The 26,928-nt window shown below is 36.0% G+C and overlaps 1 protein-coding gene across 1 annotated transcript in view; it reads left to right on the top strand.

The window, feature by feature from the left end:
- Gp210 (nucleoporin 210) overlaps positions 1-25,847 on the top strand; it is a 79,017-nt gene extending 53,170 nt beyond the window's left edge. Inside the window, exons 17-36 of the mRNA XM_085950326.1 lie at positions 1,169-1,375; positions 2,900-3,088; positions 3,909-4,112; positions 4,361-4,589; positions 6,861-7,058; positions 7,662-7,856; positions 8,643-8,759; positions 8,971-9,056; positions 9,552-9,727; positions 10,407-10,569; positions 11,805-12,026; positions 13,398-13,514; positions 14,526-14,738; positions 15,905-16,012; positions 17,578-17,707; positions 18,416-18,645; positions 22,290-22,442; positions 23,024-23,168; positions 24,289-24,345; positions 25,156-25,847. Coding sequence (XP_085806452.1) covers positions 1,169-1,375; positions 2,900-3,088; positions 3,909-4,112; positions 4,361-4,589; positions 6,861-7,058; positions 7,662-7,856; positions 8,643-8,759; positions 8,971-9,056; positions 9,552-9,727; positions 10,407-10,569; positions 11,805-12,026; positions 13,398-13,514; positions 14,526-14,738; positions 15,905-16,012; positions 17,578-17,707; positions 18,416-18,645; positions 22,290-22,442; positions 23,024-23,168; positions 24,289-24,345; positions 25,156-25,352 — 3,336 coding nt within the window. The 3' untranslated portion in view covers positions 25,353-25,847. The remainder of the gene's footprint in view (positions 1-1,168; positions 1,376-2,899; positions 3,089-3,908; positions 4,113-4,360; positions 4,590-6,860; positions 7,059-7,661; positions 7,857-8,642; positions 8,760-8,970; positions 9,057-9,551; positions 9,728-10,406; positions 10,570-11,804; positions 12,027-13,397; positions 13,515-14,525; positions 14,739-15,904; positions 16,013-17,577; positions 17,708-18,415; positions 18,646-22,289; positions 22,443-23,023; positions 23,169-24,288; positions 24,346-25,155) is intronic.
- The last annotated feature ends 1,081 nt before the right edge of the window (positions 25,848-26,928 follow it).

Consider the following 26,928-nt stretch of genomic DNA (forward strand, 5'->3'; position numbering starts at 1 on the left):
TGCCAGTAAATCCATGCACGTGTACAGGCGCTAGAAGTGCTCTAGAGTGGTATCATTAAAACTACCAATGACGATTTTATTGGTTCATGAATGAAGGGAGAAGAAAGTGGATATGTTTTTATTACTTTTGTTCACTTTTATTATATTTTAAAATAAATGAGAAATCAATATGTAAATTCAATGACATTAATATGGACGATTCATCTGGGAATAAAAATGACACTCACTTTTTTGTCGGGTCTGCCGAATGGCATAATCTGTTCTAACGCCATTACAATAAAGGTGATATTGCTATAAATTCCCGATGCTTTTAGTCGGGTCTGCCGAACGGTTCGGTTCGAACGGATTCGCTCAAATGAGCATTGACACTAGAAACACTATTCTAACGCCATTACAATAAAGGTGATATTGCTATAAATTCCCGATGCGTGATATCGCATAATGGGAATTGCGTGACGTCTACCTATACATGTGCGAATGCCGCTGTGTGTGAATTTAATTGCTAGCTACTGTATTGAGTGCGTTGTCCATTAATAATGTCATTGTATAAATTCTTTTACTTAATATTAAACCCATTTTTCAACCATTAATGATTTCATTCTTCTTTTTGCTCTTCAGCACAATGATCATTTTGTCAATGAGTCTGTTTTTGCCATGTACTCTTCATTTCTTCTTCTTCGTTGACACATACCAAAAGCCCCCAATAATGGTAATGTCAAATAAATAAAAAATCTGAGTGATCAGTGACATCGGTTAGTAATTAAAGTAATACCTACTTTGATTTAAAATACAAACGCCATTAGTTAAAATTATCGCATTAAGGATGACTCCTTTAGCATAGTGGTCTATGTGCGTGGCCGCGATACCTGAGAGATGCAGGTTTTTTTCCTGCGAAGAAGTGTCTTACCTTTTTCAAATTTTTTTTTTCTATTGGTTCTATATTTTCTTAGAAGTGTTTTCAAACCAATGGTAATGTGTTTGTGTAATCGGAAATTCACATGTTGTTTTTCAGTATGTGTTTGGATTCAAGAGAATGAAACTAATAGGTTGAGCAAGTGGTTAACATCCAAATTCACATCGGGTCGTACAGCTAACGAAAAATAAAATAAAAATAACATTAAATTGCGTTACATGGGCATTTCATTAATGGCTCATTCTATTTGTCCAGGTTTCGGTGCTGAACGGAGGAGGTCCAGCCGAAGTGGAGGTGTCGGTGCTAGACTCACGAGGGAAAATCTTCACAAACGCTTCGTCCTTGAGGGTTCGCTGGTCGTCACGGCCGCCCACCATTTTACCCGACCTGCCAGCCGAAAGGTTGCTCATCACTGTTGATGAACAATTCGAGTCCGTGCCGATCACGGCCTATCATTATCAGGTAAGCTATTCTTACATCACTATGACTATGGCCCAAATGCAAAGATTATATTGTAACTTACGTTAAAGTAACTAATTTTTTGATAATAATGATTTCATCTAACCAGCGATCTTGAGGCAGACCCTTTGGTAGTTTAGTGTACCTTGGGTACTATGGTATGACTGCATTTGTCCAGCAGTTGTCCATTCACCGAGCGACACGTCCGGCCCATTTAGTCTGCTTGGTTTCTTTTGTGATCTTTCCGCGTTATACCCAACATACACTTCTCCATGCCCCACTGTGCTACTTGTAGTTTTTAGATTTTTATTACATTATGTGTCCATTTATATGTGAGCACTGGTAGCACACATTAGTCAAACACTTTACGGTTAAGATACAATGAGAGGTCACTTTTGAAGAGACTATTATTAAGAACAGGCTGTCGGCCAGTTTCAAGTTTGGTCCTGCGAGGAATTTTGTTATATGTACCACTATCAATTGACGTTTGTTGCCTGAGATAGATGTAGTTGTTGAACTGCTCGATTTGAGTGTCGATAGCCGTGTACTGACTGAGCGAGCAGCCCCTCGAAGCAAATGCTCAATCAGTCAGTACGCGATTCATCCGAGGCAAACGCACATGCCGCCTTGCTCGAGCTTTGTCGGTTTTTGTCGATGCTCAAAGGTGCCTCGGTACGATTGCTGCACGCACTCAGGACGGTACATAATATTTTGCCTCGCTCGCTTGCATTATGGATAAATATCATTGTGACTCGCAATGTTCAGAATACACGAATAGGGGGCCTTAGGGAAGATGCGTGGAAGCCAGGAAATGAACCACTCCGTAGCAGATCTGAAAAAGAAGATTGAGTCCTTGATGGGATCATAAAGAAGGGAAAAATCAAGTCAACTTTCATACAAAATTTTTTTAACCCAAAACCTTTTAGATTTTTGTTTCTTTTTCTTCGTCGAATCAGTAAAAACGCAGTAGCTGCGACAGCAATTCGCACATCCCCTTTTTTCGCATTTATTTTGTAAAACTAAATTGCTTGGATGTCTTGTGGCTCAGTTTTACTGCGCGTGGCAGCCTCGCGTAACGTTAATTTCATCGCGAGCTGCCTTGTGCAGCGATTGTCGCAATGCAAATGCTCAAGGCAGGCTCGCGAGGCTGCTCGCTCAGTCAATACAGGGCTATTGACGAGGATCGCTTTTGGTTCATCAAAGCAGTTTTATCAACTAATACCTTTGTCTTCAAGACATCTATCTTTAAACCTACTTTGCGGCTTTCATTTGCAAGTCTTTCCTGTTTTGAAGGTCTTCTGGATTGTTCTCAAAGACAACAATGTTGTCTGCAATGAGCAGGTGACAAGTATACGACCTATATGTCATTATAATTAGTAAAGTTTAATAGTTTGGCCAGGATACAATAAAAAGTAGTTGTGATTAGCAATTATGTGTGTTCAAGGCCTTGCCGTTAAATAAATGAATTGAATTTAATTTCTGTGTGTGTGATGACAATAAATAAATTCATGGAAATTTATTTTACAGATGTTGGACATAAGCGGAAATGATATGGTGGGATTGAGTAACATCGGAGAGGTGACTCTGGAGGTGATTGGTTTCCGCAACAGTGTTCTCAAAATGTCTGGCGTGACACAAGCTCCCACACTCTATACCCGCCCGACCGCTACTCTGCCGTTCCGCCTCGTGCTACCCGTCAGGGCTTCCGTGGAAAAGGTAAGCATTATAATTTTATATTATGAAATTAGTAGTTTGAATAAAAGAAATAGTGTATTAAAACAAAATGATTCTTTAGAAAGATAGATAATATGTTCATGTGAATAAAAATCGCGGGGGATACATTTTGGACACGGTCTGGATAAGTGAAATTTCGTAATCGACGGAGTATTTGAAATAAATATTCAGGCATAAAATAAAAGTATCATAACTTCGCAATAAACTGAAAGAAATAAGATTCATTTTGTTACACGTTGCATAAGAATCTACTTAGTTGACCCTCCTTGGCATGTGGCACATAAGTGCGAGACAAAAATATATATTATAAATCAATCGTAATATAACTAATTCACACTCGCCCTTGTCGCGATGAACAAGAGTTACCTGTATTACATATTATATTTTTTCAAATATTTGTTTATATATCCAATCTTCAGAGGATATTTCATAATCCATCTCAAACAAAATACCAAATGTTTACATTGAAATATTGAAGAAATAAAAGCAATAATCGTCTAGTTTTACATACATAATACCTATAATATTTATACATACACAATATCATAATAATGTTAACTATTTTGGTTTTTGATTCTCTTCGATATGATATCGACAGCAATTGTTGCATTATTCTGGGACTATTTTAAATTGCATGTAGAATCGCGTAAACCCCTCCTGTTTCCTTTTTGTAGGTGTAGATGTGAACCTGTGGCGTCGCATTCATTAATCCATCAATTAATCATTCTTTGAATGATGTTTGGTCAATAGCCTATTTTTAACGATATATAGGAAAATTCATAGATGATTCGTATAATTTTAGCTGGTGCTGTTCAACTACCAAGGTGGCGCGTCCACCGTAACTCTCCTGCACGGTTCGGGAAGCTACCGAATGGATAGCTCGTCGGCTGAAATGGCGCGAACTGTACTGGATGGACAGTTAATCAAGATACAACCACTAGAAGAAGGAGAAATGCAGATGACTGTAACTGATCTCTGTGTCAATTCGCCTTCACTCTTCATCCAGGTAATGAACTCCTTCATTCTTCATTCAAACTAAATACAGGCTACTAAGAGTCAGTTGCATAGATATCGCTAAATTTAACCTAACTATCCTTGACTCAGTTATATAATACTTAAGATAACAACATTGGTTTTTTGATCACTGATGTGATATTCTTGTAAGCTTCCTCATTGTAATTAAATTCAGTTAAGTCCGTCAACAGTATCAATTTATTACTTGAAAATGAAATTACGATTATGCATCTATTCCAGGTGAACATTGTATCAGTATCGAGTATAGCCGGGGAGATGACGGACCTCATTGAGAAAGGGCAGACCGTGGAGTGTCTGGTACGGTTATACGACCGCATCGGCACGACTCTCCCAGCTCTGGGGCCGGGAGCACCTGCCCTCAAGTCAGCAGTCGCCGAGGGTCACGTTACCATTGTCAAGGCCACCGTGCAGAATGCCGAAAATGGTGGTGTCAAATTTAACGTTACCGGTTAGTACACTTTTGAATGTACGAGGGTGGGTCAATAATTCCTTAGAAAAAAGCATTAAAACAGTTTTTTTTTTGTTTTTTTTTTTTATTTCTCAACATAATCTCCTTGGAGCTCAATACACTTGGTTAGACGTTTCTCAATTTTTTTTAAACCGTCATAAAAATAAGTTTTCGGAAGGTCCTCAAAATAAGCATTTGTCCGATCGATGACTTCTTCATTTGAAAAAAAACGTTGTCCACTTAGCCATTTTTTTAAGTTTGGGAAAAGGAAAAAGTCACTGGGGGCTAAATCTGGCGAATACGGTGGGTGGTCGACCAATTCGAACTTCAATTCTTCAATTTTAGCCATTGATCGTAAACATGTGTGAACACGGGCATTGTCCTGATGAAAGAGGATTTTTTTCCTGTTTAAATGAGGCCGTTTTTCTTCAATTTTGTATTTTAGCTGGTCCAATAAAGATGCATAATAATCCCCTGTTATTGTTTTTCCTTTTTCCAAATAGTCAACGAAAATAATTCCACGTGCATCCCAAAATACAGTAGCCATAACCTTACCAGCTGATTTTACGGTTTTCGCCTTCTTTGGACATGGTTCGCCTTTCGCAATCCACTGCTTTGACTGTTCTTTCGTCTCGGGAGTATAGTGGTGTATCCATGTTTCATCTACAGTCACAAAGCGACGAAAAAATTTATCCGGATTGCGTTGCATGAGCGACAACAGGGCTTTAGAGGCCACCACCCTATTGCGTTTATTGTCGACTGTGAGCAAACGCGGCACCCATCTTGCAGAAATTTTTTTCATGCCCAATTTGTCATGTAAAATAGAAATGACGCTACCTTTTGAGATCCCTGTAACCTCAATTATCTCACTCAACTTTAATCTTCGGTCACTTAACACCATATCGTGGATTTTATTGATCATTTCTGGTGTAGTCACCTCTACAGGACGTCCTGAGCGTGGTTTATCCTTTGTTGATGTACGACCACGTTTAAATTCATTTAACCAGTTATAAATAGTTGCAAGTGAAGGAGCAGATATGCCGTGAACTAAATCCAACTCATTTTTTATTTCCTTTGCTGTTAACCCTTTTATATTAAAATGTTTAATAACAGCTCTAAACTCAATTTTCTCCATTTTTGTAAACAAGCAAATTTTTTTTTTTAAATGTACGAGAAACACACAACAACCCGACCAATCTGATTGAAACTTCGCAGCATACTGAATCGGTAGTGCCGCTGCATGAAAACAAACCGCTTACAGTACTAGTCGCGCCACCTGTTGGCTTTTCTAAGGACTTATTGACCCACCCTCGTAGCATTCACGGTAACCAAGTTAGTAGAGTGATCGTCTATAACAGTAGCGAAGGGTGGAGGTAGGCTGTTAAGGTTAAAAAAGTGCATAGGTTAAAAAACTGCATATTTAAAAAAAAATCTGGTCCAGTCCAAGAACCCAATGGCTGACAACCATTCCTTGTAAAAGATCTGTTAATATAACCTCCCCACTATGTAGGGGGCCATATCATAATCATCATCATCATTATCAGCCAGGGGTCGATCCACTGCTGGATGAAGGCCTCCCCTAGCTCTCTCCACTCTTCTCGGTCCCTAGTTCTTTGCTGCCATGTGCATCCACCAAATTTTATGAGCTTGTCTACACAGCGGGCTTTACGGCGTCCCTACGGGCATTTAGTGCCCCTTGTGTTCTAAATGTACCGGTATTTGGTATTGATATATTCTTTCAGTATTGCAATCCCTGGTTATACCCAACATACACCTTTCCATGCCACGTTGCGCTACTTGTATTTTTTAAATTTCTCTTACAAGAGTCATGGTGTCACACAATCATCATAATATAAACTCATTCCATTCTGAGAACTTATTATTTTAGTAGACCCAAGCGAGAACATTACACTGAAATCGATCATTTTCTATCAATTTATTTTTGAATGACTTTTAAAATATTGAAATTTGATGTTATTTATGGACGAACCTTTACATATGGCACAAATATAGTTTTTTGCATGTTTGCACTTCTAGTCTCATTCTACCTGCAGCCTGCTGCAGAGTAATGAAAGCCTCGATGACATAATTTTTAGCAGGTGATGAGTTCCATGTCATCCGTGTACCCCAGGAGACGTACAGACTTTGTGAAAATGGTCCCAGGGCAAATTACTTGGATCGAATTACTTTTTATAGTAATACTATTGAATATTTGGCATGCGAATTCGTTATAGGTCTCAATTATTATAAAGTGTAATTAATATTTTATAGGTGTCGACGAAGGCGACGTTCGCATTGACTTCTTCAGCGGTTCCATCAAGGGTTCGGTGCTGGCTCGGGTGTTCCCACCCCTGAAGCTGATCCCCCGCAACTCAGTTCTGCTTCCGGGAGGATCTCTGCAGCTGACGGCACTAGGGGGCCCGCCTCCGCCTGCCCTGCTAACCTATCACACCGGAGCCAATAACATCAGTAAGTGTTGTGTGTTGTGTTTTCCTTTTTTAGAAGTTATTGACAGACAACCCGTTTTCGACGGAATAGACCAGGCATGTTGAACTTCTAGTAGGTTGTGATTTACTACAGTAAAACCTCGTTAATACGAACATAGTTAATTCAAAATATTTACTAGAATTTATAATTCAATTTCCATCAATTTCAATGAATAAACCACAATAGTTACCACTGATATTAATCTAAATGAAAATTTAACAATAGAAAATAGAAACAATGTTACAAAATTTGAACAAAAAAAATACCTTTTTTTTTCAAGTTTTAGTGTATTCCACACATTTTGTAATTAGAATTTTTTTTCAATTTTCGGTTCCGTCGATATCTAATTGTCAGTATCAAAACTGGCAATGATCTATGACACTCTTCCTTTGTCATTTTTCAAGTTAAACAAAACAAAGCTATTGCCTGTTGACACTGAGGCATTACAAATTAAACAACAAAACTAAAAACGTTGTAAAAATGATACGTTTAGTAATTGAGCATTCATTACACTTGTCAAACTATTCTCCTACTGCGCGGTGTATATAGCTATGGTGGACCAATACTCTTTTTGAACTATCTTAGGGGTGAGCCGATCAGGAGTGGTGGAAGGCATATCTTCAGGGTCTGCAGGCATCGAAGCGGTGGCAGAGAGCAGAGGCCGTGCTGCGCATGCCCGTGCCACTGCTGCTGTGAGAGTCATCGCTCTGGACGGGATAGCGATCCACGCGCCGACCTATACGATTCTCGTCGGGAACTCACTGCCAGTTTGGGCTACCGGCAAGTATTATAACTTCCTTTCAACATAGGTACTCTAAATCTGAAAATGCTGTAATGTCACTGCATTTTTCATTATTAATATTTAATCTTTTTATAAACAATACATACACTTTAGGCGGGTCAGGTGGCACGTACAAATTCGGCATGACTGCAACATATCAACTTTGTCTACGTGATTTATTTGGCATGGACAAAACACTAGACCTCGAGTGCGCTGATGACGCTGTCCTATTTGACAACTCCGTAACCGCATACTGATCTTCGAGAACTGAGATATTGGGTGTACGATGGTATAACTTTAGAAATAACAAGGAGATAAGGAAACACTCTCATCATGTTGAGAATGAAGAGAGATGTCGGTTCAGGCTCAGCCACTTGTTGCGGATGCCCCAAAAGAATTTCAACCTGACCTGCCTGTTTTTTAAGCCAACCAGATTCCAGCGTCCTGGAAGTCAGCTAAATACCATTTACAGAGTATATACGGCGAAGCTACGGGATGCTGGCATGATCTGGAAAGATGCAAGAAGACTATCAAGCAACAGGGATTCGTGGAGGCGTCGTATGGTGTCTATTATGGGTTTTTGTCTGTGAGGTTGAGGAAATATTTCAAAGTAACACTGGTTGGGTGTATTAATCATCTGATTTCTGTTTCCATATCATTGTAGTCGTGGATATAGAGCCGAATGGGTTATTCCCAATTACCATGTATGTAACTCTTATCGGGTCTGTTTTTGATCAATATCAGCCAATCGAAAATCTAAATTACGGTGTTCAAACTGTTCACAGGTGTACCGGATACGATAAGTCCGTTGGAGCTGGGATCACTTCTGCCAGCGTTGCAGTTCAGCTGGGCGATTTCGGGCGACGGTGCAGCCACCGTCACTGATGTACTAACCGATACAAGTCAGTTTTATTCAATTGTTGATTACCAGATTTCACTTTAGTCAATGTCTATGGCAACAATTTTAATTGTTCCCCTAATTAAGATTTTTACAGTTTTGGTTCTATTTTAATATATGAATGGCTCTTGACATTATTTTGATTTAACGTAATGTTGGCATCTTGGCCTAAGTTGGTAGCATCGTATCAAGGTTTTTTCATTGTAATTTTTCAGATGTTGAATTGGACGATACTGATCGTGTAGCTATTCGAATAAAAGCTGTCCGAGCTGGAAGAATTATTCTGCATCTGAATGTCACTGTAAGTTCTAAATTTTTATTTTTTTTAAAAAGGAGGACGAGATGAATGATTGAATGAATGAATAAACGAAAGAATGGATGAAATGAATTGATTAATGAAGAATAGATTTGCTGACACGAGTGGTTCCCATCCGGCGTGCAATAAGGCAGTATTGCACACCGTAAAATTCAAGCATCTACTCAAATGTCGTCTGATTCATTGCTTTACATTTAGGAAAAAAACAATGCTTCACCAAATTCTGCTATGGCCTTTTAATATTCAATAATTGACATTTCGTCCATAAAAAGGCTTTGGACCATCATCAAATGATGACATTGTCAACGTAGTTCTCATGAATCATTTCTGTCTTGCTTCACTGTTTTCCGTTAAGCCCAGATATATCTTCAAGCACTGCGGTGTCCTAGTGTGCCATGTGACTATTGCGAGCTATTAATTCTCTCGTCTTCAAATTATTGATCCATTCTACTAGTATTCTACCATTGATTGTTGTTCCAGGCGGACCGCAAGTCTCCTTTGGGGCGCGGCTCGACGTGGTATGCCCGGCTGGATATCGCCGCTGTTGATCCACTGAAAATACTCCCTCCTCTTCTGACGCCCGACTGCCTCTTACTCGCGCCGTATTCTACGCATTCGCTTTTCACCAACTATGACGTGGAAGAATTAAAATACAGGTTTGTTAGCATAGAACTCTGCGACCATTGATTGACATATCATATCGTCACCGTTCAGGCAAAAGTCACCAACCCTAAAAACATAGCTTTGAGATATCGCAATTTGAAAGTTTTAAAATGCAGGAAAAATCAGATTTTAATGTTTTTAAGGTATTAATTATTATTTTCATTTAATAATTAAATTATTTTCTCATGTCTTCTTAATAATTTCTTTAAGGTACTTTTACTTTTTGATGCTAATTAAAACATCTGGAAGGTTTTGAAGGAGGCAAGGTAGCTCAAATTATGGTTTGGTGACTTTTGCTTGTTAATAATCTGAACAATGTTAGCCAAAAGAAGCATCAGTAAAACTCACCATCCATAGTATAGTGACTTTTGCTTGTATATTTATAACGAAGGATTTTTTTTTATAGAGTCAATAATGTCTATTCAGTTAAGATTTTATCGAAAGTCATTTAGTGAAAAACAAATAATTCGGATTTAAGCAAAATTTTACTAACTAATGTACCGAGGTGAGTTTTGCATCTTAAAGAACATAATTTTACGCTTCGGGTGACATACTCAACTCAAAACTGCCATTTTCAGGGTTGGTGACTTTTGCCTGAACGGTGACGATATAATATATAATATATTCGATTAAGTTTCGTAAGTAATAGTATTATAATTACTTCTCTCACAGTATATCAGACGAGAATAGTGGATCAGAGGAGACCGGCCCACTGGTGCAAGTCGACTCTTTCGGTAAAGTGACTTCGTTCGGTAGATTTGGGAGGGCCTTGATCACCGTTTCAACTTTGAATTCCCTCCTCGGATCGTATCAGCACATCACAATCGCCGTTGAGGTAATATTTTTTTTACTATTACTTTACCTTTTAAATTTTGTACTATCAAATCTTTTTCTCTTCCTTACCATACTTGATATAGATGTACACATTAATCATCTGGTGTTCGAATTTAGAACTAAGCTCATCACAGTATAAAAAGTATTGATTGATATGTCAAATTTATCATGTGGCGCCCTCACTCAGCAGACAACTTATACTGGCGGTTCTATAATAGTTATGACAGCATTTTTTATCATGTAAATTCAATATTGATGGAATGTCGGCAAGTAGTGATGCAGATATTGGAGCATCAGTATTGACAAGTGGAGACGATACTGTCATTAATAATCATGTGAGGTCTCCCCTCATCATTACTCCATCACTATTCAGTTTGAATTGCGGAGTCACAATAGAAGATAGTGTTGCTAGTGAGTCTGAAGTTCAGAGAGGTAAGGCTATTCAGGAAGATGATTCAATAGACAATAAAGTTCTTAAGGACCTTGTTGAAACATAATATGGTGATAATTTTGTGGACTGTATGGGAAACCCCGGGCAATTACCTCATGTTGTCGGTGGGCACTCCAATTACTGGCTTTTTTCTGGAGCGTCATCAATGTCTCAAAAGAGACACACACGCATGGTTTATTCAGGTTGTTCACACTATTGTTGATTAGTTGCACCTGATAGGTTTGGAGTGAACTGTCTGTGCATGCGTGCGGTTTTACTGTCGTACTTTGGTGTTTACTGAAATATTGTATGGCCGGGGGACATATAGAAATTAAAACGATTTAATGGGAGTTAATATGAATTGACGCAACGATATATAAAGATAATTCTTCATACTCTTATGATGTGAATAATACTAGAAAAACGTACGTAGCTCTAGATTAGCTGTTTAGATTTTTAGTAAAATTAAACAAGGAGCCAATTGTATTAACCAGGGAAGGAAAATAAAATGCTCTGAGGTTAAACTATTGAAATGAGTTCTAGAAAATAATGTCATTGAAGAAATTAGGAAGTGGTATAGATGAGCTTTACCAGTCAATTCTCGTTAGTGTTTCAAGAATTAATGTTCCTCGACAGTAGTGAGTAACCAGGTAACACGAATGTACAGCTAAATGAAGTTTAAGGCTGGTGAAAATACAAACCTTTTTCCAGTGGCTAGATACCTCCGGATTAAGACAGTCATTCCGTTTTATTATTAGCATAGATATTCTCTCTTTTACCATAGATTAACTTAATTTATATTACAGGTCTGCCCCGTTCATTATGTAATGATGCAACTAGACGAAAATGCCGGTGCGGCACTGTCAGGGTTGGGAGCGCTCCCTCAGGGTCTGTCCATTGGGCTGACGGCTTCCCGCCACGACGCCCTCGGCAGGAGGCTGGCTGGAGTGTCCGATTCCATCCGCCACATCAGCAACAGAGCGGATCTCATTGCTACCGGCTCGCATCATTCCAACTCGACTGTCGAGGTGATGATGGCTGCTTCTTCTATATTGTCAAATAAATTGTTTAATTGTGTTTTTATTTTTGTTGTATTACAGACTCACAGCATTGTAAATCTACTACAGATAATTTACCGCTGATATGTTTTAAATACCTATCTTTTGAAAGATATCGTATTATCCTATAAGATTATCTTTGAATCTTTAATTTAACATATACAATTCATCCCATTGTGGTAAAAAATGGAATTTGTATTGAATATTATGCTAGTATTATCGAATATCTAATCATTCAGAAAATCAATAGACAAAATCCGCATAATTTGTGTCCATACAATGGAGAATTTAGCAATCCTCGAAAATACCAGTGAGGTTACTCTAACATATCTCTTAACATCTAAAAAGAGCTAAATGTGATAAATATATCTCATTTATCACTTTATGTATTCAAGCAGTTAATTATTACAATAATGTACCCGTCTAAACTGTCAAAATCTTTTAACAACCCCTCTTGCTGTGTTAATTTTAGAGCGAGATGAGAGTACCTTAATTACATATTGAAAATTGAGATGCGAGATTTTGAAAAATAATCTGTCATGGGTCACGATCGCCGCTTCAATTTATTGTTACCCGCGAGCTGTCAAATATCGAGTGACTAGTAGTAACATAATATTTGTTTTACTACGGCTGCAATGACATGACTAATACAATTGTAGGTTATGTTATGTTTCAATACAAAATTTTGAGCATTTCGAGTTTCAGGTGGAAAAAATATAAATACGCCGATACGAATATACCCGAATAGAGACGTATTTCCCATGCATGTCCTATATATATTATTATAAGTCCGGACGTAAACCAAAATATCTGTATTAATATAGGGTTATCCATTTATATTGTCGACATATTATGCACTACAGTAAAACCTCGTTAGTAAGAACACTGATAATTCGAAATTCGCCGTAATTCGAAATTTTCATGAAAAAAAAGTCCCTTGTACATTATTTTCATATAAAACCATACCTTTAATTCGAATTTCGTAATTCGAAATTATTTCAGTGTCCTGGCATATAAAAATATTCAATAAATCGTAATAATGTACACTATTTCATGAGCCAGTCATTGAAAATTGTGACAGACTTTTTTTAAAACATCATAAAATGCTTATTTTATGAAGGTAATAAAAATAATCCTGACATTTTATGACCCATGGAATTCGTATTAACGAGGTTTTACTATATAATTATTTTGTCTCATGTTAAAAACTAAAAACGTATTCTACGCATGATGTTTTCATGTAAACTGTATATTTTTTACGTAAATTTATGACTGGAAGAAGAAACTTAATATCTCGATAAAATAACTCTTTACCCCCTACTGATTTGTCTCCGATTTCAGTTGACACTGGCGGAATCAGGCAGGTCTGTTCTGAAGATCTTCGAGCTGGGACAAGAGATGAAAACGCTGTCAGATTATGTGTCCCTCAAAGTGCAGTCTGCTATTTCTCCACAACAGGTTAGGTTCACCTGCTATTATGATTATTCTGTAAATGAGGTGTTGCCGATTAAAGGAGTACAAATGACAAGGAAAAAATTAATATGTATGCACCAAGCCACACGGCGCTGCAAATTCACGCAAACTGCGGTATGTAGTGGAGTTTTTGCTACATAATATGAATACGTGTATTAAATAAGGCTAAGTACCAAAAAGTAGTATTGCCTGTAGTTACAAAATACCGAGTCATTGCAGTAAAATTTCATGAAGCAGACCTTTTGAAAAATGTAGTTTTACAGTGTGAAGAAATCACGGCAGCTTCTATAATTTTAGGTATTAAAAACTCACAAGTGTCAACACACCATCGTCAGCTATTTTATATTGAATGCCGTTGACCACTGCAGTGCTACTTACACCATTATAAATAAAACACGCCAACGGACTTACAACGTCGACAGGTTTAATTATTTTGCTGTATTTTTTTGACTTGCTTAAGGCACTTAGACTATAGTTGAAGTTATTGGCGTTGGTATGTAGAACATTTTTCTATAAAAATGTCAGTTTTTATTTTTTTGGTACTTAGCGCCTTAATTAATACACGTATTCATATAATATATGAAAAGTTAGATTCGATTACACTTATATGTATGAAACATGGTTATAATTTTCATAGCCATGTATCTGATTTAATTTAATAGAGTGAGTATGATTTCTTATTATACCTTTACATCCAAATGCCATTTTCTTTTAACATCCCACAAGATTTATCTCAAGACTACTCTCAAAGATATCCATATATATTTTTCTCATCCTGATTGATAAGTGTCCAGCATTCTGATCCAAATGTTAAATACTGATCTATACTTACGGATGTTTCTTTAATTTTCTTTGGTTCTTCAGAAGTTTTTGGAGAGAAAATAATACCTGTCGACGAGGTTGATCTGGTGATTCAATTCATTATGATTAATTTGTCGTTGTGACCTGAGGTAAACAAATGACTCCACAGTTTCAAAGACAATATATAATTTGCAGGTTACAGCGACAGTGGGCGACCTATGGTGCATGAAGTCATCGCTCAGCAAATGCATTTGGGGCAGCAGTGACACTAGCTCCATCTGGATATCTTCACAGGGGTTGGCTCAAGCAAGGACCCCTCGCCCGGCGCCCATACAACTATTCTTCACTTCACCGCAGTCTTTGCGGCTGGATGCCAATACTGATGTACTAGTCAGACCTGCTGACAGGGTAAAGTATTATTATTTGGTCTATTTTGGGTATGCCCACATTGAGGAAAGTGGGATGGAGTTAACTGTTTTACACAGATTCCGTAGGTTACTGGCAACACTACCTACTAGTGGCGGGGGATGGAGGTAGCTGTTAAGATTCGACATAAGTAATGCACACTAAACTTTGTCAGTTATACTTATTTGTTTTCATTGAACTAAGAATACAATTTGCAGATGGTGCTGGTTAGTCTTAAAAATCCAATTAAACCCTGCCTAATCAAACCATAATATGTAGATAAAAAATATTCTTCTATCAGTAAGATATTTAATTACTAAGGCATAATTAAAGATTAAAAACGTTGTATATAAAAAGTTCTTTTTATCTTGTAATTATTTCAGTTTCATTTAACTAAAAATCCAACAGCCCGGCGTATGACATGCTTCCATGATATCGTCGATGTTTTGTAAAAAGGGCGAATCAACCATTTTCGCGAAATTTAGATTTTAATGAAAAAACAATATGTACCTCACTAGCTTTGTTGTGTAAAAATGGCGAATTTGTATCTCCACAGGAAAGTACTTAAAAACGATAATTGTAAGAGCGAATATCCACTTAGTGTTACGGATAGAAAGCAAATGTGACATATTAGGCCTTTTGAAATATTAGGTACCTATATTATAAAGCCTATTACAAAGACAGTATTCTTTCTAAGCTTTATTATAAACTTGTTAGACATTTACCTCAGGTAATTAATAAATAAATGTTAAAAGTTAAAAATCTTCCTGTAAAATACAATTTTGATTAATTCGCCCTTTTTACAAAACACCAACGATTTATAGATATACGAATATTTCTTGACTATTATCTACTATGGATTGGGTTAGACAGGGTGTAGTAAAATTTTAAGAACTACAAACAGTATCTACACATTGTAGTCTTAGTTCCATGAAAATAAATATATTTGACCAAGTTTAGTGTGCACTATTTTTGTTGGATCTTAACAGCCTACACTGTAAAACTTTGAAAATCACAGATCTATATCAATACACGTGTTGTAGTATTGTAGTGTTGTACACGTGTGGACCCTTAGTCCACCTCAGGCAACATAATCTTTTGGAGTCAGGACAATCCCGATTGTTTCATTTTCAAGTAAGTAAGTAATGTAGATAATTGTTATTTTGCAGATATATTTCTTGGACACTGCCAAAGACCATGTGGTGACGGATGAGCAAGCGTACATAGTGCATTTGGTACTGTCCAACCATGAGGAGTACGACAAGACTTCCAATCTGGTAAGTCTTCACAATCCATTAATATTTTATTTGTGTTACATAATTTTACAACGTTTTTCTTAGCTCGTATTCTTATTTGTCCGGTGGTTCTTTGTCCGGTACAAATCTTGCAATCGATTTTTAACTAACTTTCCGACTAGCTAGACATTTGAAACTTTTAGAATATACCAGAACACAATGCCAATGATTTTTTTTATTAACTTTCAGCCATCTTTAAGTAGAATTGAATTCATTTTCAGTTAATTCTGTTTTGTATGAAAAGTTATTTCGACACCATTATTGGTTGCTGGGGTCCTAGCAACTAAATTATTAATATATTCGTGCGTTACTATGGAAATCAATATGACATGTCAAGTACAAATTTTTTTGATCGTTTAAGCTAGTCAAGTCAAGTTTATATGGTTCAACAGAAAATTTAAAAACGTTATGTATAAAAAGTTCTTTTTATCTTGTAATTATTTATAATAATTATCTATTAGTCCTGTATGATTTCTAATTTTCATTCGAAGATAATGTATTATAATCAATATTGATGTTGAATACAGTTTTATCAAGATTACAACCGATTTTATAACCATGTTGCACGTCTTTCCAGACATGAATTTATAGCGCCTGTACACGTTGCATGGATTTACTTGCAGCAATAGTGTGTATTTTAAACTATCGCGATAATTACAGTTTACACGTAATAGTGCCGACTGTCTCTCCAATCTCATTCTTCAAGAATAAGCGAGACACGATTTTGTCATTTTATAGTACTATTTAACAGGTAGTTAAAATCGGTTAACCTCAAAATGAGTATCTGCGCGGTGTAGTTAGTTTTTTACCGGCAGGTTTGCCACTATCGTTCTACTGCGCAGGCGCAGATATCGAACAAATCCAACTGTTACGTGAAAATTCAGACGCTTTCTAAATTTTTTGATTCTTGTAATTTTCATGATATTACATGTTTACATTTTCTTGTTATGGTTGCGATAATATGTACTGCCAGCAGTAAATCCATGCACGTGTAAACGGGTTATGATTTTAAACTTCTACTATATATTTTGGGTTTCTAATTAACATCCAGCTTAGGCTTCTGAATTTAAAAATGAAATGTATCAACCATCTGTGTAAAAAAAATACACCAGTATAATTTGTTCATGTTTATGAATGATTGTTTTCATCAATTAAATTCACATGGAAATCCTCCAAAGCAAAAATGTAAATTCATGGATATATAATTTTTTGGACAATCAAAGCCAGTAAAAAATTAAACGTGAAGAATTTAGGGTAGTATGTTAGGTGTCTAAGACTAATTTTTTTAGTGTGTAAGCATATTTCTTAACTTTCAAACGGTGTATCATTCACTGCTTTAGTTGAAGTAGGCGCGGAGCACTGTAAACAAATATAAGTTACGCAAAGTTTGATTCAACGAGCGACGAAGACACCACTCTATATGTACCAGAATGCAACATGTTTTAAATCAAGAGTCGAGATTTGATTTGCTTAGATCTGACCTGATTGGCAAGTCGTTGAATCGCCATCGACTTACATGCTAATTTGCTATACCATTGTAATTGCAGATACTGGATGACACAGATTGCATGGGGACGGAGGTGGATTATTATCCGTTCGAGTGTGAAGTGAAGACTGTATTGGACGGTCCACCAGCCGCCCATCTTTCTGTTGAACCTATATTCGATATGCAATTCGGTAAGTCTAAACTCGAATGGCCATGTGTCGTAAAGCGGCGGCTAGACGGCAGCGACTTGCCTGCGCGGTATAGACTTTTACAACGCTTTTCGGTTTGCGTGGTTGCTCGTGAAATTTGATATTTCACTAAATGTCAAATTTTGACATTTTTTTAAAGTTTTTAAATACATAATTATCAATAACTAATTCCTGGTTTATATTACTTATTGTTTCACGTTTGTTTAAAAGTAGGACCCAATCCAAATCCTTCTTTCATTTTGGATTAATTTGTTTAGGTATGTGATTATTTTTTATATGGTGTAGAAACTTCATTGCCGGCTGTTGTTGTCACGTGTACGCACAAAATACATCAGCCTCACTTGCCCGACACTGATGACGGGTCATATATTGCAATGGTTGCAGCATTTTTTTGACAATTGTATCGGCAATCTGCAATTTTTGATGCTCGTTTACTGGCCCCTTTAGAAAATATAAACTATAAACTCGAATGGTCATAATCTCAAATTCAGTTTTTGCCTTTATTGAAAAAAAAACTACACTTTTCCATTAGGTTACCTTTATTTTCGGCTGCAAATTTGACTATGACCATTTATACAATCTAGAATCTATTTACTTTTTCTCTCCATCGCAAGCCCAATAAGAAGTCCATTATGGCTACCTACGTCTTTTACAAAAGTGATGTATTGATTGTTAAAATTATTTGATCAGGTTCATACGGCTGCAGAGTGAAGTGGTCTCCTGACGAGGGCATCCTGTCCGATCCGGCCAACGCCACTCATGGCCTCCTCTCTGTGCTGGCTCACTGGGGCTCTGTCTCGTCTCCCGTGCTGACATTGCGGGCTGTGCGTGCAGCTGCTGTCCACCCCTCTACCCTTGTAGTCTTTCCGGTGGCAGCGCTGCACATCACCGCTTCGTCTGAGGTCCTGCATCAGCTGACGGTAACAATATATTATTTTTTAATTTAAATTATGTATGATGATTTTAATATCAGCCAATAAACCCTGAGGAAAGTTACCATCAAAATCAAAAAGGCTGCACACCTAAAGGTGCATCTAGACCAGCGCTGTAAAACATCTTTTAGGCCGCTTGCAATTTTTTCTTTAGCAAACATTTCGGGGCCAAAGAGTATAGGTAAATGAAAAGTCAGTTAATGTCAATTCAAAAGCTATTTTTTTATACAAAAAAAAATCAAAAATAACACATAACTAGGCCGACAAGGGATGACGTTTGGCAAAATGTTGCCTGACGAATAAAACTAATTAGTCATATTTATTTATTTGTAACGCAATATTTTAATTCTCATCAACATAATATCTATGTTTTTTTCAAGCTGGAAAAATAAAGCAGTATATTTCTTTGTTTTGAAAAAGTATTTTTAATATTTAGTATTATAATGAAATGTTTTCATGTTTTAATGTATGATTTCGAATTCTGAATTTCTGATTATGAATTCTGAACACAATTTTATATTATCTTTCACCGGACATTTCTCGTCAAATATTAATTCTGACAAAGTTTTGCTCCCCAATGTTTGATAAAAAATTTGCTGTACAGCTCGTGGGCCGCAAATACTTTTGGCGGGCCGCCAGTTGGACAGCACTGATTTAGATCAAACGAACAAGAACATAGAGAGAGAGCTAAAGCATTCTGTTCCTGCTCACCTGGTGTAAATCAACAAAATCCACAAAACAAGCTTAACCCTTAACACTCGAGTGCCGCCATATCGGCGGCATTAGAAGTTTCCCGTATTACTCGAGTGCCGCCGTAGCGGCGGCATCGCCTATAAAGTCATTTTTTGTAATATTTTCAGAAATTTTTATAATGCGATTTCAATCAAGTTAGAATGAATAATAATAGGTTATTACATTTATCTGAGAAAGAAGTCGGCAAAAGAATACTGCGTGCCTAATTTCAACATAGTATTTTTATCGGAATCTTCTCTTTTTTTATTCGTAGGTCGTCGCTTGCAAGCAATGTTTTTTTGTCACATAAATTTTATTTATTGAACGTTCCCAGACTAGAGTGAAGTGTTTGTCACGCATGATTTTGAAGTGTGTTTATATTTTTTATTGGTTCTCGCTTGCGCAGGGGCGTCTCGTATAGTTTACAGTTTTATATTTGAATACTGTTTTTGATGACAATACTTACTAGTATATTATGCCGATTCGGAACCTATATAATGTGAAATACTCTAATGAGTCAAATGAAAATTATTACGTATCGATTTATTATTTTTTGAGAAATCTTTTGATAATGTGTACCGCACTGGGAATGAGTTGTTATGAGCCCGAAACTAATTTAGGAAATTTACGAGACAGCCGCTTATATTACAAGTGTATTTGAAGGCAATTCATTTGTATCATATTTACAGTCATAATGGACGATTTACACTTTATAGCCAGTTCTCTACATACCGCTATTTCATTACGATTCTGTGATAAGCCAGGATTACATATTGGAGATTGCTTTGTGAAATACCACACAATCAAGAATTATAAATAAACTAAAAATAAGTACAGTATATTCATTATAAATTTATTTTACAGAATAAAAAAAAAAAAAAAATTTTTACATTTTTTTCACCAATTAAATGTTTTATATTGAAATTATGCTTTGTGCGGGAAAAAGTCTCGAGTGGGTGGTATGTACCTATAAAAAAAATTTCGAGTGGAAAAGGTTAAACTAAAAGAGCTAGAATATAGAATACTGCGAGCGAATGCTCTGGCTCTCTTTCTGTATTTTTTGTTTTTGTTCGCGAGTGCATGACTTAGTCGCGTTTTTGGATGGTCAATTTTTATTTCCTGTGCAACATGTAATATTTAGTAATCGTGTAAGTAAATTTTCACCGTATTCTGAATTGGAGATAGCCGCCGATAACCGTTTAGTGTATAGAATGCCTTCCGTGTTGGAATAATTAAAATAACGGAAACATGCTGAAGTGATATCCGTTAAGAATAGACCAATAGTGTCTGTGAATACTCAAATTCATAGGATTAGATTGTCTATAATTTTATTAATTTCGACATCAATTTGACATTTCACGTAGGTATCTCGTATATTACCGTAACAACGTAGACATTGAATACAAAATTTAGCTATAAATACCTGTGGAAAGATACTCTTTCGTCTATTTTATGTAGGCAGTTAAAAGTAATGCTTTGACCATTATTTTTAAGATGAATAATCACGTAAAACACCTAGAAATGCGTACATTGGTTATGTAAACAAAGTAACAGACTTCAAATCAGAATGCGACCCGCCATTTTGTTTTTGAGGCTGCCAGAAGAAAAATAGAAGAAAAAATAATTTACTTGTTACCAATACAACCACACTACAATTTTATTGTTTGATTAAAAAATTGAACTGGCTTCTATAGAAAGCATATAAGGTACTGTTACACCCCCGAATGGTCCCCATTTGGGGATGTCTCTGTGGATCTAGAGATGCCCGAACCATTATTAACCCATTGCAGACAGAATTAATTTTTTAAGATCACTTAAAAAGGCACACTGATTACTAAAATTGATGTAACTCTATTCATTCAATTCAAATAAATCTTTTAAATATTTATAGTTTTTGAATTTTTCTATTAAGTATTTACATTTTAAGTAAACTTTGTGTATACGTGGAATGAAAAAAACATGTCAAATATAGTTTTTTGGATTTTTTTAGCCTTTTTTATACAAAATGACATAGATAAAAAGTCCATGATAGAAGTAAATAATAAAAGGAAGATATACTAAAACTGGATCTAAATATAATACTCTTCAAGATATTTAGAAGATGGAGGGCCATTTTATCTTTATTACTATCTCAAACAGCTCATACCTAGCGAACTGTTCATTATTTTGACAAATTTAAATAAAAATAGATTTTATAAATTAAATATTTCTTAAAAAATATATTCAACTGTATATAACTAACATCATAAAATGATGGCTACATCTATTATTAAGTAATTTCAACTTAAAAAAAATCAAAATATGATTAAAATTGTTTGGCGCCGGTAGGGCGCGATGCCGGCACATAGTAAGGGTTGATTGCGAAAATAAATAAATAATGCTAAATATCTAACCGGCAACATTGTCTGTATGCCGTTAAAAAAACGAGAATGGCAACGCCGCATTTGTATCGCTTCGTAAGCGGCCGTTTGTTTTGTCGCGACAGAAGCATTTTTGACAGCAACGCAGTAAACAGTGTTAACCTCGCTATCTGCAAAAATTAAATTGAAAAGAATTTGTATAAAAATGTAACCATTGGTAGATATTAACGTAAATAAATCTCGCCGTTTCCGATTACAATTCCGGTGTTTAATTTGTTCACCTCCAAGTCCAGAACCCAGACGATAAAACCTACTGAGCGAGAAAAGTGACAGCATCTTTTCACTTCCGCAAATGGAGGGAGATCACAGTACCTTCTATCTAGAGCTCAAATTCTTTGTTGTACACGATTTCTTTCCTCATGTTACCAGGTATATAAATATATGAAGTCGACCTTTGTAGCCATTCATGATGAATGGTCAGCTTCAAGGAATCTTTTAGTGTCCCATTCTGTTGGTATTATTATATTGATTTGTTGACAGGTGGTGTCTGACAGTGACATGCTGAAGGTGGAAGGGCCGGTGAAAGTGTCAGAAACGAAACACCGCTACATCATCAAGTCTGTTGGATCTCTCGTCAATGCACAAGTCGCAAGGGTCATCGTCTACTCTCCCCTGACGCATCAAGAAACAGAGGTAATTATAAGCAATCAAATTTTATTGTTAACGTAAAAACAGCACATTACACAAGGGGTCGAATTCCGCTATCTGGATGAAATTTACATATATAATGCCATTTTTAATTTGACCTGGTGTTTTAGTTCTTACTTATTTCATTTCTAACTTTTAAAATTGCGGTTTATTGAAGGTTATCAATCAACACTCGTAATATATTGTTGAATATACATAATTTGAAAACACATCAGATATACCTACTAGAAAAAATACGATGCCTGATGGGACTTCTATCTGTAACCATTGGGGATTCGCGCTTATGTGCTTCACCAATTAAGCTACGGGCGTCCTACTTAATTATGACAAAATTAACTAGTAAGTTCTTACACTAAATTCTTATCGAATTGCATTATTGTTAACTGTTTTTATGTTTTCAATCAAGGTATTAATAATTATCTGCCCTAATTATTACTAACTGATGCCCGGATCACTCCAAATTTTAGTTATTACGTATATTATAGTATCTATATGACAACATTTTAATTGAATGTGAAATGTAATTATATGTATAAATATATATATAATATAATTTTTTTCCATAGATTCCGGTTAGCATCGGCACTGGTCTTAGCAGTGATGTATGCGAGAAGGGTGGTGCTTCTCCGGTGATAGACTTCCTCCAAAATCACCACACCTTCCTGCTGGTCTTCGTCACAATTGCTGTGCTCTTTGTTGGCACTCTATACGGTGAGTGTATCATTGTGTATTATAATATGGGTTAATCCCAAAAAAAACCTTCTATATAGAGATGGAGCCTAAGTGTGTGAAATTGAAGCAAAAAAAAGGATCTCTGGTCCACTGATTATATTAGCTACAAGTTCATTTGCATCTAACTTCACACTAGTTTGATGACATTTATTTGGCAATTTGCAGGGCGTATAAAAGACAATCAGTCACAATGAGTAGATAAATAGCCAATAATTCTACATTACGACATATTATGTATTTAGTTGAGATATCATGTAAACTTTTGTGTAAAATCATTTATTAACTGCGTTCGATTTTAATCACAATGAATATCTAAGAAAACTGGAATGGTAACTGAGCGATTTTAATATTTGTAGAGTTCACCTACTTAACCATGCTTCATCAGGTATGTCAAAACCGGTATCCCAGTACTTTTCGATATTGAAATACCGATTTTAAAAATCACACAATACCGATATATTCAGTATTGAAAGTGGAAACAAAATGTATTAATTAAGATTAAAGGTTTAACAGGACTGTAATATTTTTGTCGGGTTACGCGATGTCTGGTTTACTTGTGACTCTTCATCGTCCTTGGTGACCAGCAATGAAACATGCTATAACATATTATTTTTACATATTGTATTACATATTATATTTATTGGTAGATACTCCCGTTTTTTTTGTTTTTTTTAATTATTTCACAAATACCGGTATTAATACTGGTAAATACCGAAATACCGGTATTGATATTTTCATTCGGTATTGCAATCCCCATGCTTCATGCATTTGCTAAGTAATTTCAAATACCGTATAAGGCTCCTTCTATTTATAGTCCAAATTCTTTTATAATCCCAAAGCGTTGAAAAATATCTCTTCTATATTTGTGTAAGTATAAAACCTTACTAATTACAGGTAGATACTTTATATTAGACTTGCTTGTTCATTTGTTGGCTCAAGTTGTAATGTATATCTTTGCACATTTCATTAATCGGTTTGGCACACAGATGCGCGTTACCTAACGACCGGTCGGTGGCGACGAATCATCCTAGACCCGAAACAATAGACCTTCAGAAATAGTAAAACAATATGTGTGTATTACATTTGTTTATTTTTTCAGCTTACAACACCTTCATATGTCCGTTGTTACGAGCAAGGTCTACGACATTGCCACCTCGTAAGTGTACTGTAAACATTATTTGACATTATTTAAGCCTCTTTCAACATTTTTCTCATATCAGCACACTACTATTCAAATAATAAAATTGCAGCTCACTGAAGAATACATACTTACAATATATGTAAATTACTGTAATTGGTCTTATAATATTTTATGAGAAATAGCAATTCACTTACAACAATACTCAACCCATTAGGTCTGCATTGAATCAAATATACATTAATTTTTTTGTCTAGCCACGGGTTCAAACTCGCGTCTCATGGCTTTGTATTTATACAGAGACGCTCTATGTCATGTAATTAACCATAAGCTATTTTTTTTAACCATACACCAAGCTATAGCGAGGGCAATATGACTATACTACAGTGTATTTGTAACGGATTAATAAAATGGAAGATACCCAATCACCCAAGAGGGCCGTCTTCAATAGTCCATAAGAGAAAGGGAAGGTTGGAAGACCTAGATTGTGATGATTGGATCTCTTATGCTAAAGCGGTGGAGATGTTTCCTGGAAGCAATCAAGACTCACATTGTAGTGCCAATGATGAATGAAGGAATATTGACAGCTGGCTACCATTTGCATTTTATTTCTAAATACGTATTCAGTAATAGTATATTAATTTTTCTATAAATTGTTCTTGTAGGAATGTAAAAGTGTGTATATATAAAAAAAAACAATACTATGTGAGAATTTACATTTTCTTTCAAATACACCACTCCCTTAAAATGAAATCATAACAAATAGTTTTCTGCCGTCTATTAAAAAGTTTTTACACTATTTCTCATTAATCTTCTGTCTCATTCCAGATTCTTCGCCACAAATCCACGAGATGTCTTTCAGAAACGTAACCTACCAATCTCGATCACCACTCTCCGGTGTGAGTCCCCCCGTCTCCCCGCAGCTCTCCTCTCAAGACTCATCTCCTTCCTCGGGCAACATGGTGTATGGCGATCCCTCCTTCCTCACCTCGCCTGAGCGACGCCGTAATAGAAGAATTCTATAAACACCATACTATGTGCTTAAACAATTTATTAACTGAAGTGAAGTGATTATAGTGTTAAGATGGATATTTGACTATTCCGTTAATAGGAAACTTCAGTGAAACGCAGGGTTTCGAAACATTTCTTGGCTTAGTTAATGTCGTAAGGAATGAAACATTATTTTTAAAAGATTTTTGTTAGTTATCAAATGTATAGACGGCATTTAAAAGCAATGTCAAACGAAATGAAATATCAAAAAAATAAAAGCGATTATTGCATATTTTTTAATACACGCTATATCGTTATAATATTAGGTTACCCATAAGTCATCAATATTTAAAATAAATAAATTGGTTTTAGTGAAAGATTTATATCGTAACCTATTATAACCGTATGCATAAGTAAATAACCATATATATTCATTTTTAAATGGATCAAATGGGCGTCTCCAAAGCGGAATAACAGATTGTTTTTAGGACGATTGGTTGTTAGAATAATTACCCGCTCCGTTGAGTCTCAAGAAAAAATAAAGCAGCTTGACTGAGAAGTCCCTGCATCCACCATACTCACCCAAGATTGCGCCATCAGATTACCATTTGTCTATGGAACATTCCGTCAAAAATTAAATGTTTCGGCGGCATCTAACATCGACGATGAGTACAGTGGCTCGACTCAATACGTGTTGTTGAAGGTCGGTGGAGTGGGGGAGAGGTTGAGCAAGTAATCGGCTGGCAATTACGACCCAGAGAGTCACAAGATTAAGAGGAGGCTTTACTTTGATGCTATCTTTTGACGACCGTTTCGACTACACTGATTTATTTATTTAAAAAAGTCTTAGATAAGATCTCAAGATCCTTTTACTCAGTACTTATTAAACGGTTCTATGCCTTTAGCGAGTTATCTCGCTCTATGAGGCCGTGATCGACAGGCCGCACATACAAATTTCGCGAGTTATCTCGTCCGACTTTAAACTTCAAATTACTAACCACTGTCGATTGATTTGCATAATCTAAAACATTAAACATACAGTGATATCTGTTTTTATAATTATGAAATACTAAGCCACAAATTATTGGTATTACAGCGATTGTAGTGAGAGCTTTGCTCTATATTCAATGTGTGTCGTTAAAAATCTGCAGCCTGTCAGATACTGCCATAGTAATATCGTAAGGCACAGAAAAGGTTAAAAAAACTGGACCATCTATTTTACTTACAGTGTATCCTCCAGATAACCTTGCCATTGTACACAGTGACAAGGATTTGTATGTATACGCAACCATATAATTGTATTAGTAAAAAGCCAGGCACTTGATTGGTTTACTCACTTACGCCGTATGTATTAGTAAATTCCAAGCACTTGATTTGTTTACTCACGTTTTAATTCAAAAAAATCTATTATCTACTATATATCTACTATCTAAAATGGCATGGTTATCTGGAGGATACTTTAGTATTGTACCTTAGCTGTCGATTCTAGGAAACTGAAGTAGTGTGTATATAACTTTGAAATAATTGGTTACTTATGGGTACTAACTACTATTATTTTAATTATTTATAATGTAAGTATTTCATTTTTTGGTTCACCTGGACATTTAATTG

This window comes from Rhyacophila brunnea, unplaced genomic scaffold, assembly GCF_057557595.1.
Source record: "Rhyacophila brunnea isolate RB1 unplaced genomic scaffold, BYU_Rbru_1.0 scaffold_23, whole genome shotgun sequence".
NCBI lineage: Eukaryota > Metazoa > Arthropoda > Insecta > Trichoptera > Rhyacophilidae > Rhyacophila > Rhyacophila brunnea.